Source organism: Mus musculus, chromosome 9, assembly GCF_000001635.26.
Source record: "Mus musculus strain C57BL/6J chromosome 9, GRCm38.p6 C57BL/6J".
In the NCBI taxonomy this organism is placed as follows: Eukaryota; Metazoa; Chordata; class Mammalia; order Rodentia; family Muridae; genus Mus; species Mus musculus.
The window spans coordinates 66,916,155-66,930,660 of record NC_000075.6 but is presented as its reverse complement, the minus strand read 5'-3'; the positions used below and the strand labels follow the sequence as shown (position 1 = coordinate 66,930,660).

General features: G+C 44.2%; 1 protein-coding gene across 1 annotated transcript in view; it reads left to right on the top strand.

Annotated features, from left to right (window-relative positions):
* The first annotated feature begins 10,955 nt into the window (after window positions 1–10,955).
* Rab8b (RAB8B, member RAS oncogene family) overlaps window positions 10,956–14,506 on the top strand; it is a 76,097-nt gene continuing 72,546 nt past the window's right edge. Inside the window, exon 1 of the mRNA NM_173413.3 lies at window positions 10,956–11,151. Within this exon, the coding sequence (NP_775589.1) occupies window positions 11,028–11,151 (124 nt within the window). The 5' untranslated portion in view covers window positions 10,956–11,027. The remainder of the gene's footprint in view (window positions 11,152–14,506) is intronic.

Genomic DNA, 14,506 nt, shown 5'->3' with positions numbered 1-14,506 from the left:
AAACTGGTGTGATTATATCGGAAGCAGAAGACCAGCTGAGAGATGAGTGGTCCCCTGAGGACAGGTGGCCCGCCAGGAGTCTCAGTCAGCGACCACACCTGGCCACTTCTGCTTGTTGACTTCTCACCTTCTGTATTGTGACAGCTGCAACTAGGGAAACCGCTCACCGGAAACAGCAAGGGCAGCAGGAATTGAGACCCGAAGACAACTCAAGTCAGGCACTGGGATTTTGGATTTTGTCTTATTTTTCTTGTTGCAGTGACAAAATGCCTAGCAATTGCAACCTGAAGAAGGGTTTGGTTTGGTTTGCATAGTGAGGGTACAGCCTGTCACGTTAGGAAGGCATGTTTGCAGGAGCAGGAGGCAGCTGGTCACATTGTATCCATAGTGAGGAGGGAGGGAGGGAGGGAGGGAGGGAGAGAGAGAGAGAGAGAGAGAGATGCCGGTGAGCAGCCACCCTCTGCTCTCCCCGCCTTAAATCTGGAATCCAGGCTCATGAAATGGTGTTGCCCATAGTAAGGATGAACCCTTCCACCACAATTTATCCAGTCTAACAACTCTGTTACAGACATGCTCAGAGGTTCAGTTCCCTAGGTGATTCTAGGCCCTGTTGACTATCACAGTAATCAGCACCATTCAGCTGATTATTAGTTGAAGCCACACATACCTACACATACACCTACACACACATTATTAGTTGAAGAGACTAAGGAGTAGGAAACCTGATGGTAAATATATACTTTTTCTTAGTAGGAGGAACTGAACCCAGGACTTCACATGTGCTAGGCCAGCACTCTACCACTGAGCTACATCCCTAGTCCTAGAAACATAGTTTCTAATGGTATCTAGTTTTTAACAGCCAGCCACAATCCAAGAAGTAATTGAGAGGAAAGAAAGGAAGGACCAGAAGGATGGCTCTGTGGATAAAGGAGCTTGCCAAAAAGCCTGATGACTTAAGTTCAGTCCCCAGGACTCACATGTCAGAAAGGGAAAACCAGCTCTTACAAGTTGTCCTCTAACCTCCACATGCGTGCCAGGTTCAAAGCCCCGGGAACCGGCTCCTACTGACTTTGGATAAGGAAATTCAGAAGAACCTTTGATCTTTTTAAATGGAAGCATTAACTATTAGTCAAGAGATTTTTTTTCTGCAGGCCTGTGGGTTTTAGGGCCCCACTTTGGTTAATTTTGGTCAACTTGACACATACTAGATGACCCACAAGAAGAGGGAACCTTAACTGAGGAACTGCCTCCATTAATGTCCCAGCTGCCTATGGGATGCCCGTGGGGCATCTTCTTGCTTAATGATTGATGTGGGAGAACAGGTGGTCCAGGGTGGTATAAGAAAACAGGCTGAGCGAGCCAGGGTCTCTGTTTCCGGTCCTGCCTGCAGGTTTTTGCCGTGAGTTATTGCCTGGGCTTCTCCTGATGACGGACTGTGATGCGGAAGTGTGAGCCAAATAAGCCCTCTCTTCCTCAAGCTGCTTTTAGTTAGTGTTTTGTCACAACAACAGACACCAAGTTAGGAGAGGCCCAGTATCTCAGATAATATGTGTGTAGGTGTGTGTGTAGGTATGTGTGGCTTATGTTCATCATCCATGTGTACACATGTGCATGCACATGTATGTGGAAGCCACAGGTTAATATTGGATGGCCTCCTCTATTGCTTTCCACCTTATTTTATTTATTTATTTAGCCAAGGCCTCTCAGTGAACCTGGGATTCATTGATTGGCCTGAACAAGCCAGCCAGTGAGCTCTGGACAGCCTCCTGTCTCCAGGCTTCCACCCCAACTAGGCCCTCATCCCTGATGCTACATTATAAACACATGCTGCCTGCATCTGGATTTTACACCTAGCTTTTACATGAGTGTTAGGGTTCCAAACTCAGGTCCGTTTCTTCATGCTTGTGCAACAGGCACTTGGGCCTCTGAAGCATCTCTCCAAGCCTCACATAGCATCCTTTTCACTCTAGCTTGAAAATGCCTTGCACATCATTTCACGTGATCTTTGCCTCAAGTTAAAAGGACACAGGACCTGGAGAGAAGGCTCAGTTGATGAAGTGCTTGCTGCTCAAATATGAGGTTAAGAGTCCAATGCCTAGGACTCACGTAAAACACCAGGCACACTAGAAATCAGATCTCTGGGACTTACTGCCAGCTAGCTTAGCCTAATAGCTGAGTTCCAAGCCATGTGGGAGACCCTGTCTCAAAAAATAAGGTGGAAGATAACTGAGAGAAACACCTGACATCTACCTCTGGTCTCCACCTCCACATTCATACACACACACACACACACACACACACACACACACACACACGGCCCATACGTGAACATGTATACACGTACACACACCAACACAGTCCACACATGAACAAATATACACACACACAAACACAGTCTATACATGAACACACACACACACACACCAACACAGTCTACACATGAACATGTATACACACATACCACACACACACCAACACAGTCCACACATGAACATGTATACACACACACACAGACACACACAGAGACACACATACACCCCACAAATAAATTTAGGCTTCTGTTTCTTCTCATGCTGTTTTCTTATAACAAAAATTCTTGGGGTTGTGAAATAATGGTGATCTCTCTGCAGTCCCAACTATAGTGTAGCCTCCCCCGAAAGTAATTAAAGAACCAGGCCATTTGCATTCCTTTTCTCCAAAACCGCTCTTGAGTAGCAGATGGCACACACAAATGTTTTGCTCTAGAGACATATGGGAACCTCTCTGTTTCATAAAAGCCTCAATGAATATTAAGCTAGTTGCTGCGGAATAAGATGTGATAATCCCCGAAACAGGCCTAATTAGGTCATATAGCTCCTTGGGTTACAGAACATAATAGGTGGAAATCACCAGGTGATTGGGATTTCATTAACAGTGTTTTAACATCTGAGTGTTCCTGATGGCGCCAAAGAATTACCTAGTCCCCTTTATTTCTTTTACAGTCTATCCTGGTGTGCTCATTCTTTTTCTAATCATAAAAGAATTTGGCTTGATTTTCACATTAACTTTTCAGCTCTCTCTGGACAGGGAGGGCAAGGGATTTCAGAAAAAGAGATGACATTTATCCTAGATTCTGGAATAACCCAATACGTTCTCTTATTACAAACCCTTGCTGTTATTTAATTAGTGGAAGAAAAGCCTTTTTTTTTTTTCTTTTTTCTTTTTCAGGAAACCATTATCTATTCTGAGTCAAACTGGAGGCAGGAATTTGATTAGATTTGACTCAAAATACAAAGCGAAATTTGAGTGAGAAACAGATAGATAGATAGATAGATAGATAGATAGATAGATAGATAGACAGACAGCTAGGTAGACAGACAGACCATGCCTTTGTGTCTGCCACATGTGTATAGTTTACCCACAGTGGCCAGAAGAGGAGCTCCAAGGGTCGGATCCCTTGGAGCTGAAGTTTTAGGCAGTTGTGAGTCATCCAGCATGGGTTGGAAACCGAATTTAGGTTCCCTGGAAGAGCAGCAAGTGCTCTTAATGGCTGAGCCATCTCTCCAGCACCAGAATTCAATTGTTCTCTTTAACCCCATAGTTTAGCAATCCAATAGATCTTTAGTAAGCTAATAAGCCATTGCCATCCCAGAAAGCACTGGAACTCTACAGTCTGCAGAAAGAGAGAAGTGTTCTGATAACCAAGTCATACAGTAAACAGCATTACTTACAAGCAGGATGTATGAGGTATGATGAGCCACCTTCCTGGCACTAGGGCCTGTAGTAGATCCAGCAGAACTCTCAGGTCACTTGATTCTGTCAGGGGTGTTTGAGTGGCCCAGGAGACCAGTGTCTGTAGGACCAGGCCTTCAGCCCTAAGGTTGCCCGGGATAAGAACCTTAGTTTCCGAGCAGAAAACATTGAGCGGATAGAAAGGGTTAATGCATTCCCCCCCATGTCTTCTCACAGATGAGGCAATGGAGGTATAAAGGCTGTTGTTCTTGTTGGGGACAGAAGCCAGGCGACCCAATGACAAACTCTCAGGGCAGGCATGCCAGAGCCTAGCAGTATTTAACCTAATCGTAACCCTAGTTGCCTGCTGAAGCAGAGTACGGCAGGGCTTGGCTGTCCAATGGTTTGGTTAATCCTGGTTTTGGACCATCCAACCTCTCCCCAGGGAGGCCATGTTCTCTTCTTCACAGTTAAACATCAGTCCTTCTGCTTAAGAGAATGACAAGAGGGAATCTTGTGCTCCCTCTGCATGGGAGAACTAGACAGAAATGTCCCAGTGTGTCCAACCTAAATATATGTGCCAATGTCCTCTCTGGCCTTCCTTCTGTCTCACAGAATTATGTGCATAGGGAAAAGATTGACCATTCTCAGTTCTAGTGGCTTCAGTCAGTCGACTTAGGCTCTTCTCTTGAGCCTTTGATTGTTTTAGAGAAGGGCATTCAATGCCTGAAGAACTCAGTTTCAGAGCATGAATTCACACTCTTGGGGAAGAGGGTTATTTATTTTCTTATCTGTTTCAATATGGAAGCTGGGAGACCAGAAGTTTCAGGTAGACACGTTGCAACCACATGATATGTAGCTGGCCTGTTTGAAGTAAGTACTACTTTGAAGAAACATTATGAAACTGAGAGGGAGGGGCCAGGGCCCAGGCATGCCATCTGAGCTGCTGGATTAAGCATCTCCTGTCGCTAGATCTATATCTGACTCAAGGCCTAAAATATTCTTTTATTCACTACTGTAGTATCTCTATACCTGTTAGGGTACACAGCTCTGTTTTGCTATTGGATCAACATCCATTTAAAGTTAGCCCGAATGACTTTCTCAGGCTGGGATAGAATAGGATCAGTGGTAGAACACTTGTGTAGTATGCATGAAGGCTTGGATTTAATGTCTATCACTGCAAGGAGAAAAAAAGTAAAAAAAAAAAAAAAAATAACAACAAGCAGACAGCAGGATGGCTCAGTAGGTAAGGGTGCTTATCATGTAAACATGACAGCCTGAGTTCCATCCCTGCACCTTATAGTGGAAATGGAGAACAGACTCCTGCAACTTGTGCTGCTTTGACACAAAATCCTATATTGTAGCAATACTTAGTTAATTAAAGGAATGAAAATTCCTAACATTTTATTGTTAGAAACATTGTTATCACAAAAAGAAATGAACTTAATAGTAATTAGAATAGATTTCTTCAAGTCTCTCTTGGAGTAGAGAGCTGAGCCCTATACTTTAGGCATGATAGACCATACCCCGCCTTTCTGAGAGCTAGATTCTATCCAGAAAGAGCCACACCAATTATTGCAACTTAGATGCCTTTTCTATTGTAGGTGACTAAGGCTCTGCCACTAGCCGCCAAGAAAAGTTTTGCCTTTAGCTGGTCATTGGCCTTGGCCCTTGCCAATATTCTAGGGGCCCCTTCCATAGTGAGCATCCCTCAGTTATGACCACTAGCCCAGCACTGAGGGATGCATGACATCCGCCCATCCCCTCCACACCAGCTTTGTTACAGGAGGCTAGTTTTGTTGAGAATTATTAGGCAAGCAGATACCATAGTTTCACAACTCAGTTCTTGATATAGTATCTGACTTTCCTTACCATTCGCATCAGGTGAAATTATTTAAATCTCGCTGTGCTTTGGCATTAATATTTGGTCAATCAAGATAGAAGACTGAACAATCAGCATAGACACTCAGATATTAAAGGCGAACACCCAGCCAATGAGAACGGGAGTATTCGATGGAAATTAAAAACCAGCCAATCAATCAGAATGCTCCCTTGGCTCACCCAGTGTGTGCCAGCAAAATGTCTGCTCACACTTGTCGCTCAGCCTTTCATAGTTCCCCCACCCCTCCACTAGCTGAGAGCAAACTGAGGCCAGGTACCACAGGACAGATTTTTCTGTGACCTCCAGGTGGCCTTGCTGAGCCGGCTTTATAATGTGAGCTTAATGAATATTTGTTGGAGTAGACATTATTAACCTGGTGATTGCTCAGGAAATATCAGTGGGTGGAAGAGTACAGCTTGTCCCTCTCTGGTGAGGATAATTATAAAATTATACCAGCAGAATATCACTAAACAAATGGAGTGTTTTTAGATGACACACAGGTGATAAAGGGATTGGTATTTTTAAGGGCTTATCTTTCGGTGTGATCTTGACAGACTAGAAAAAGAATATATAATCAGACTGATTCCTTAAACACAACAATGAGTAGTGTAATTACAGAATGAATAATAAATACAAAGTAGAGTATAAATAGAAAGATACTGATGACTCTCAAAGAATGGAGGATTTTAGCTAAAAAAAAACAAAACAAAACCCCAATTCTCCCTAAAGTCTTTTTGTTTTAAGGTAGCTATCCTGGTTGGCATGACTGACTGATGTTTGTTTGTTCATTCATTCAATAGCGTATCCAGGTTCCTACCATGTGTAAAGTGTCCAGTGGGGTATCCTGGGGATTCAAGAAATTACTGAAGTCTCTTTCCTCGAAGAGACCCAAGATTGAAGGGGAGAAGACAAATTAGTATACACATTATTCCATTACAGAGAGAGGACTTACGTCACTGCTGAGTCATCAAAGAGGACAGTGACTATGAAGGACATCTTTGTAGCCCACCGGGACAGCTGTGCTCAAGCAATGGCAGAGGGCCAGGCCCCAAGAGTAGCTGGCTGGAAGCTTCAACATGGAGGTTGCCAGCTCATGGCTCAGAAGCCCCTGGGCCTGAATATCCAGGTTCCTGTAAGCACCTAGGTTTTTGGAGAATGCATCCAAGGAGAGGGGGAATTCCCAGCATGGCCAATTTCTACTTTGTCTACAGGTCTCACTCCACATTTAGTTTCTCTTAAGAAAACATTTCTCAAAGTCAAGTGTCATGGATCGACACATCAACATTCTTAGGCTAGGGAGATGGCCGAGTGGATAAAACACAGGGCACGTGAGCGTGAAAGGCTCTATAGCGTCTGGATCTCCAGAGCCCACACGAAGCGGGATGCAGTATCAGTCATGTAATCCCAGTGTTCACTTATGACCAAGTGGGGACGTGAGAATCCCTAGAAGCTCACCTGTCAGTTCATCTGGAATATGCAGAGGTGAACAAGAAGAGACCCTGCCACAAACAAGATGGAAGACAAGGACTGTTACCCGAGGTTGTCCTCCGATCTCCACATGTATACTGTGGCACGCAGTGCCCCCAACATACACACAAATGTGTGCATACACATACACGATGTGCATGCACACACATTTCAAAACAAATTCTTGACTTAGGCTGACATTTTGCATAGAAGATACAGTGTCTCTCAAGAATGCCATAGTTGTTTTTGGTGGGGAGGCCTTGCTATCCAGAGAATAACTACTACAGGAGATAGTAATACCTTCAAATGTATAAAACATGGCAATCTTGCTTACTATTATGAGCAAAGGCAACCAGCCAGGAACAAGAGAATACAAAAAACAAACTCAAGCTCTGTCAAAACCATCCTCAAACACCAGATCCCTTTTCAGTATTGGGATTATACCATGATTCAGTCACCAGTAAGGAAAGAATAGCTTTTTAAGGTCAGGAAGAGAGATTGTTCAGGTCATGAAATACACACAGGGCAAACTCCTGAGATGTCTCTGTTCAGTTTTCATCTACAATATCTACAGTACAGAAAGCTGTAGTCAACATTTTCTTAATCAAGTTGAGCGTGCTGGTCAATGCTCTCTATAGAGATGGATTGAGCGAATGGCAAGAAGCATGGGTCTGACTGTCTTCCTTGAATCATTGTGATGTGACATTTTAGAAGAGTCTCATCCAGTTGAAAAATGATGTCAACAAAGAATCTGTCACCTGTTGCCCCCACTCTACAAACATATTCACAATCAAACCTTTGAGCAAATGGCTTGCATCAGTGCTACCCATTTACTATCACTGTGAATTTTGTCTTTAATACACCAGTGTATAAAATCTGAGAATTAATAATGCATAATGAAAAGAAAATCTGATTTTTAAAAAAAGTCAAACAAAATGCTTGAATAGTTCACCTTGGTATACAAATGTAGGATTAGAAAGTCCCAATATTATACATAGGTGGTAGTATAAAAATACTGAGGAACTGAAAATATGACAGAATTTTTTTTTTTAAATCCCATTAATTAACAAAATTCCCCTAAGGAAATCTAGGGACTTTAAATTTCCTAACTTGCATTTCTCTTCTGAACTTAGTTATTTACTATATAAATATGTCCCTTTTCACACACACACACAAACTGCCAATAGTTGAAATAGTAGGACCGAAAGTTATTTCCTTAAAAAAACTTTTTTATGTATGGGTGTTTTGGCTATATGTGTACCACATGTGGTACCTGTCTGTGTACCATGCCACATGTGTGCAGTGCCCAAAGGGGCCATAAGAGGGCATCAGGTCTCTTGGGACTGGAGGTCTCTTGGTGGTTGTGAGCCATCACATGGTTGCTGAGAACCCAACCAGAGTCCTCTTAAAGCAGTCAGTGAAACTTAGCATTAACCATTGAGCCATCTCTCCAGCATTCCTCCCACCAAAGTATATCAATAGATAAAAATCCTTAAAAAGAAGAGGGCCAATGAGGTGACTGAACACACAAATCTGATGACCAGAGTTTGATCCCCCAAATCTATGTAAACATGAAAGGAAAGAACAACCTCACAATATTTTCCTGATCTCTAAACATATGCCATGACACAAACCCTGCCCCCATTACATACATATACACAATAAAGATAAAAAATGATTTAAATTTAAAAATAAAGTTAGGAAAACTCCAATGGACTTTGAAGACTTCTTTCCTTCTGTTCAATGAATGAGGACCAAGGAATGGACCTGAGCCATGGACCATTCAGACCCTGGTGAAGCCCTACTCAGAGGCATGCTTCAGAATTTGGCTTGGGCAAAGAAGCTTGATTGATGCCAGAAGGCAGGGATCCCTTCTCCAAAGGGAACTTAGTCCTTCCTCAGAACCATGACTTTGAAGGCAGCTTTGACCTAAGGCATACTCTAGACATTAGATATTAAGTTGGCAAAAGTAGCTGCTGCCCTCTGGGCATTGTGTGATCAATAAGTATGAGCTAATGATACCTTTCATCTTCTCTCTACACTGGAAGTGATGGTCAATATTAGGAACAACTAAATTTTCTGCTACAATAGGACCAGACATGCAACATTGCTGATATTGTACATGAAGTCACAGGCATTGTTGAATCTTAGAAGAATTTGTCAATGTGTTCAATTAACTGTCCAGTTTTTTTATTATTATTCTAATGATTAACTCCACTGCTTCCTGTAACAACCTCTGCTAGAAGGTATTTCCTTGTCTCTAAGGTAAGTTTTGTCCTAGAGGGTTTTAGATAGTTTGTTGTCAGGCAGGGCCCCTTTAATACTCTTAAAAATGGAGGCATCCAAAAGAATTTTTGTTGGTGTGTGTGTATGTTAGGACAGTTGGTATTTAACATATTTTAAATTAAAACTGAAAAAGAAGCAGAGATGAGACAGAGACTTCTGACAAGATAAAGCTCCTGGTCCCCCTTAGCCACTCCTTCCTCATGATCTGGATAGTAAACCCTTGTCTCACAGGGGCTTGATCTGGCTGGGTTTCTGCCACTTGCAGATAAAAGAGCACTGAACAATAAAGAATTAGTCTAGGGTAATAAATAATGAAGGCTTGAATTGAATACATCAAAGTGCTATTTCCTCCCTTCCTTTTGCCACCCATTAATTGAAAGCCTCCTGAGGAGTGATAAATTTAAACGCAACTAACACCTACACTTCACAGCACCTTACCAAGTTTCAAAGTGCTTTCACACTCAGTATTTAATTTTCACTACAACCTATGAAGTAGTTTGTTTTTCATTCGTCTTTACAGATGAGAAAACTGAGACGTGTCAAGCCTGTGAGACTTCACACAGCTGTGAAGTGGCTTAGCAAAGACTAAATCCAAATCTAAATCTCTACATCTTCTATGGCCAAAGTTCCCGTCACCTGTCTCAGGTGGCGCTATTTTATAAGCTGTTCGTAGCACAAGCCTTCCCACATCTTTCTTCTCTTCTCTTCTCTTCTCTTCTCTTCTCTTCTCTTCTCTTCTCTTATCTTATCTTCTCTTCTCTTCTCTTCTCTTCTCCCTCTCTCCCCTCTCTCCCCTCTCCTCTCTTTCTTTCTTTCTTTCTCTCTCTCTCTCTCTCTCTCTCTCTCTCTCTCTCTCTCTCTCTCCCTCCCTCCCTCCCTCCCTCCCTCCCTCCCTCCCTCCCTCTCTCTCTCTCTCTCTCTCTCTTTCTTTCTTTCTTTCTCAAGAATTCATCCTCCCGCGGTGCGCGAGGCGGTATCTATGAAGCAGAGCCTCTAAAATGATCATCGCATTTGGCTGTGGCCTGTAGTTCAGAAGGCACAAGTGGGAATGAAATTAGCCCGCTAACATCACTCCTTGAGCTCTATAATTGAAGGGCTGTGGAAGGGGGCCTAGGAAATGGGCGGGAACGGGAGAGGCTGGGTAATACTCTGCAGCTAATTCACAGACTTCGTGAACCTTTGCATCTCCAAAGAAAGCTTGCCGAGCTCCGGGTTCAGGCAAGTAGATGAGCGAACTGCAGGACTTAGATTCCGAGGTCTTGGATTTGAAAGATGCCCATAAACAAAGAAACAACAAAGTCAAGTTCCCTTGGCAAAAGAAGAGGAGTTTGAAACGAAGCGTCTTTTCCCTGTAAGGATGGAAAGTCTTAACACACCACCCTACATCACTCAGATTTGTTATCCAGGGAGGTTGTTCGGACAGTTTGGGCGAGGCACGCCCGCGGCTCTCCCAGAGTACTACAAATCCCATAAAGCCTCGCGGGGCGGAGGGTGATGACAAGGCGCGGGCAGATTGGCTGGGACGGGGAGGAGCGAGCCTGTCGCCTCAAGAGGGTGGGGCGAGAGGCGGGGCGGGGCGCGGGTGGCTTGGCAGACACGCCCCCTCGCCAGAGGCCCCCCCTCCGCGCTGCTTTCCACCGCCTCCTTGCTCTTGGCGGTCAGAGAGGGCCGGAGTGAGAAGATGGCGAAGACGTACGATTATCTGTTCAAGCTGCTGCTCATCGGCGACTCCGGCGTTGGCAAGACCTGCCTCCTGTTCCGCTTCTCAGAGGACGCCTTCAACACCACCTTTATCTCCACCATCGGTGAGGGAGCGGCCGCGGCCCGGGACGGGAGCTGAGACGAGGGGGGCGGGTGCCTGGGGGCCTGGGAGAGGGCACGCGAGGGCTTGGCGACCGGAGAAGGGGACCCCGAAGGGCCGCGGAGAGGGCAGTGAGAGCCGGAGAGGCTGAAAGGGACGGATGGGGATGCGGAACTGCGGACGGACGAAAGGGAACCGGAGCAATCGGAAACCAGGGGTGTTGGGGACACGAGGGGGCTCCGGGGCGGCGGCGGCAGCGGCGTCCCAGAGGGACGGAGTCGGGGGAACACAGGAAATCGTACGGAAAGAGAAGGAGGGGAGGGAGAGTGAATACGAACGTGGGTTAGAAAGACAGGAAAGAGGAAGGAAATGTGAAGAGGGAAATGAAGGTTTGAGGACTCAAAGAGGGGCTTCAAATGAAGTAAAGGGGCAGAGGACACCAGGGACAAGAGAAGTGAGACTAGGAGGCGGTCAACAGGGAATTGAGGGGAATGACTGACTGAATGATCAGGAGGCAAGCGATAAAACGACATTGACTCTAAAGGTGTGAACAGAGATGCCAAGAGAAAATGCAGAAGATTGTAGGTGGGAGAAGGACTCAGGAGGACCCGAGGGCGACTTGAGGCTACTTGGTGGAGAAAGTGAAGGCGAGCTGAGTGTTAACTAGAAAGGAGAAGGGGAAGCAGGGGATGCAGTGCAGGGGTTGAGAGATCAGAGAGGAAATGGAAAACGCGGGGCTCAGGACTTTCCCTAGTAACTGGGAACGCTGGTTTCCATTTTCTCTTGACATCTTTGAATCGAGATTTAAAAAGTGACTAATGATGGAGTAATGTCTACGGGGTGTTAAAAATCTTTTGAGTGTTTATAGGAATTAAAGGGGCTGGGGACTTTGGGAGATGATGTGGTTAGAAGAAATTTATTGTTCACCGCCTTATTCCGTGTCTTGGGAAGCAGCAGTAAGTTTCTCAACTTTGTAAATTCTTGAGCTCGTGTAGTTGGTAACATCCAAGCCAAGTGATTGACTGTACATTCCGCCTGCCTCCCTGTGTAGTTTCCTTTGATTCTAATTACTTTGTAGGTGAATCATAACATACTGTATATTTCCCAATTACTTCTAATTGACTCAAGAAAAAAATTTCTCACTCTTCACTGGGAGCTGCTCTTGTATCTTCAGTAAAAGACATTGTGTGCAGGTAAACAGGATCTTTAAGTTGTAAACTGAAGAACACATCAAAACTGCTTTTAAACCTTCAGTAGGATGACCTTAACATTATTTCCTTTGTTAAATAGCTGCAGTCCAGTGGCCCACTCACTCATCAGCTTTTTGGTTGTCTGGCCTCTAATACTAGCTTATTTAAAGCATTTTTCAAATGGCTTTCCAGGTGATCCACAAGTAATGGGGAACTAGTGTGTTGACAATAAGTATGTCAAAGGGGCTGGAAAGTTGCTATGGTGGTTAGGAGGATTTGCTGCTCTTACAGAGGACCCAGGTTTGGTTCATAGCACTCACTTGGCACCTCATACTGCCTGTAATTCTAATGGAATACAACACCCTCTTCTGGCCTCCGTGGGGACTAGACATTTACATGGTGTACATACATTTATGCAGGAAAAAAACCTTGAATTAAAAACAAAACAAAATCCGTGTTTAAATATTTGTGGCATTTGAAAATAGGTGACATTTTAAAAGTAGGTATCGAGCACTTTCCAGTGTAAGTATTGGTAAAGAGTCTCCATGGTTTATTCTGATTTTTTTTTTTCCTACAGACTGAATGGAAATTTGGGTGTTGTGATATCTGGGCTGAAGGAAGTTTGAGTTGCGAGTTCTTGGCAGTTAGTCTTGAGTGGGACTTTTCTGAGGAAGCAGATTTTAAATGTCATCTCCCTTCTCGAAAGTGTATTTGTAAGAGACTTGGTGCAAGCTGGTACAGCTGCTAAAGGACATTCATTTCTGGTATCAGTTTCCAAGCCCCAAAGGACTCTTCTTCAGTGTTGACTGCATGCTGCAGCTCAGCTTGGAAAGGACAGTTCCTAAGAAGTTAAGGGTGGGGGACAGTGTCTGTTCCACGTGCAAACTTCTCAGAACTTTCCTCCTGCTTCAACTTTCACAACTGAGTAAGTCTGGGGCAAGAGAGACGGCTCAGCAGCTAAAAGTACCTGCTGTTCTTCTTGGGGACCCAAGGTTAGATCCCAGCACCCATAGCAGGTGGCTCACAAATACCTGTCAGCCAGCAACTCCAACTCTAGGGCTCCTGACTCCTCTTCTGGCCTCTCTGGGCAGCTGCGCTCACACGTAGACATCTCCCACCCAGGCGCACACATGGGCACATAAACTTTTTTAAAAGGAAAAAAAATGAAAAGAAAGTGACTAAATCTCACTAATACAGCATGTTAAATTCCTTGGATTCCTCGGCAGTAGATTTACCAGCGCCCTACTCCCCCCACATTTCTTGTAAGGACCTTTTAACACTATCTTTTAAAAATCACTTTTCTTGGCTAAGGGTTTAACTGAATTATATAGTATATGCTTAACATGGACGAGGCCTTGGACTTAATCCCTAGCCACCCCACCCCAACAGATCTCTGTGTGTGTGTGTGTGTGTGTGTGTGTGTGTGTGTGTGTGTGTAGTGTATTACATTTCACACTTTAAACGTTACATTTAAAACATTAAAGCAGGTACCCTTCGACAGCTGAGATTAGGAGGTATATATACATGGTGAGTCTCATGTGAACTCTTGGTCTTTGTACCTTCTGTGTGGTGAATGTGGTGAATATAGTGTCAAGCTATGTCTTCAGTTGATAGGAGGAGGGAAACTCCCATATCTTTTACTTAGCCCCAGAACTCCAACAGGAAGTGGTAGCAGACAGCCAGAGAACTTATATACCTGAAAGCAAAATGCTGTGTAGTTGCAATTACGCTTGAACAGTCGGGTGAAGTTCACACTACTCTCGAGAAAAGTTCCACAGACTCCTGACTGGCCACAAGCACAGTTTCTAGCAGCAATGTCACTCCCGATAAGCTCCACACCACACCTCCATTATGAAGTTGTTTCAGTGACAGTTGGTGACCCTTCTTTTCCTATCATAATTTAAGTGTCCATTTGTGTAAAGTCCTGGGCTTTACTGTGACTGAGCTTGACAAGGTCTTCTTGTAGTACTGCTGACAAATTTGATAAGCACCACGCCCCAGGAAAGAGCTCTTCTGAGGGCCTGTGTTTGTGTGTATTTGGCAGATACATCCCATGTCTGCCTTTTACTATGAAGATATGCTTTTGCTTTAATTGTGCATTGCTAGTGTTTACGTGTTTAAAAACAGTTCTTTTGTCTTTAGACTGTGGATGGGGGATCCATGAAAGAG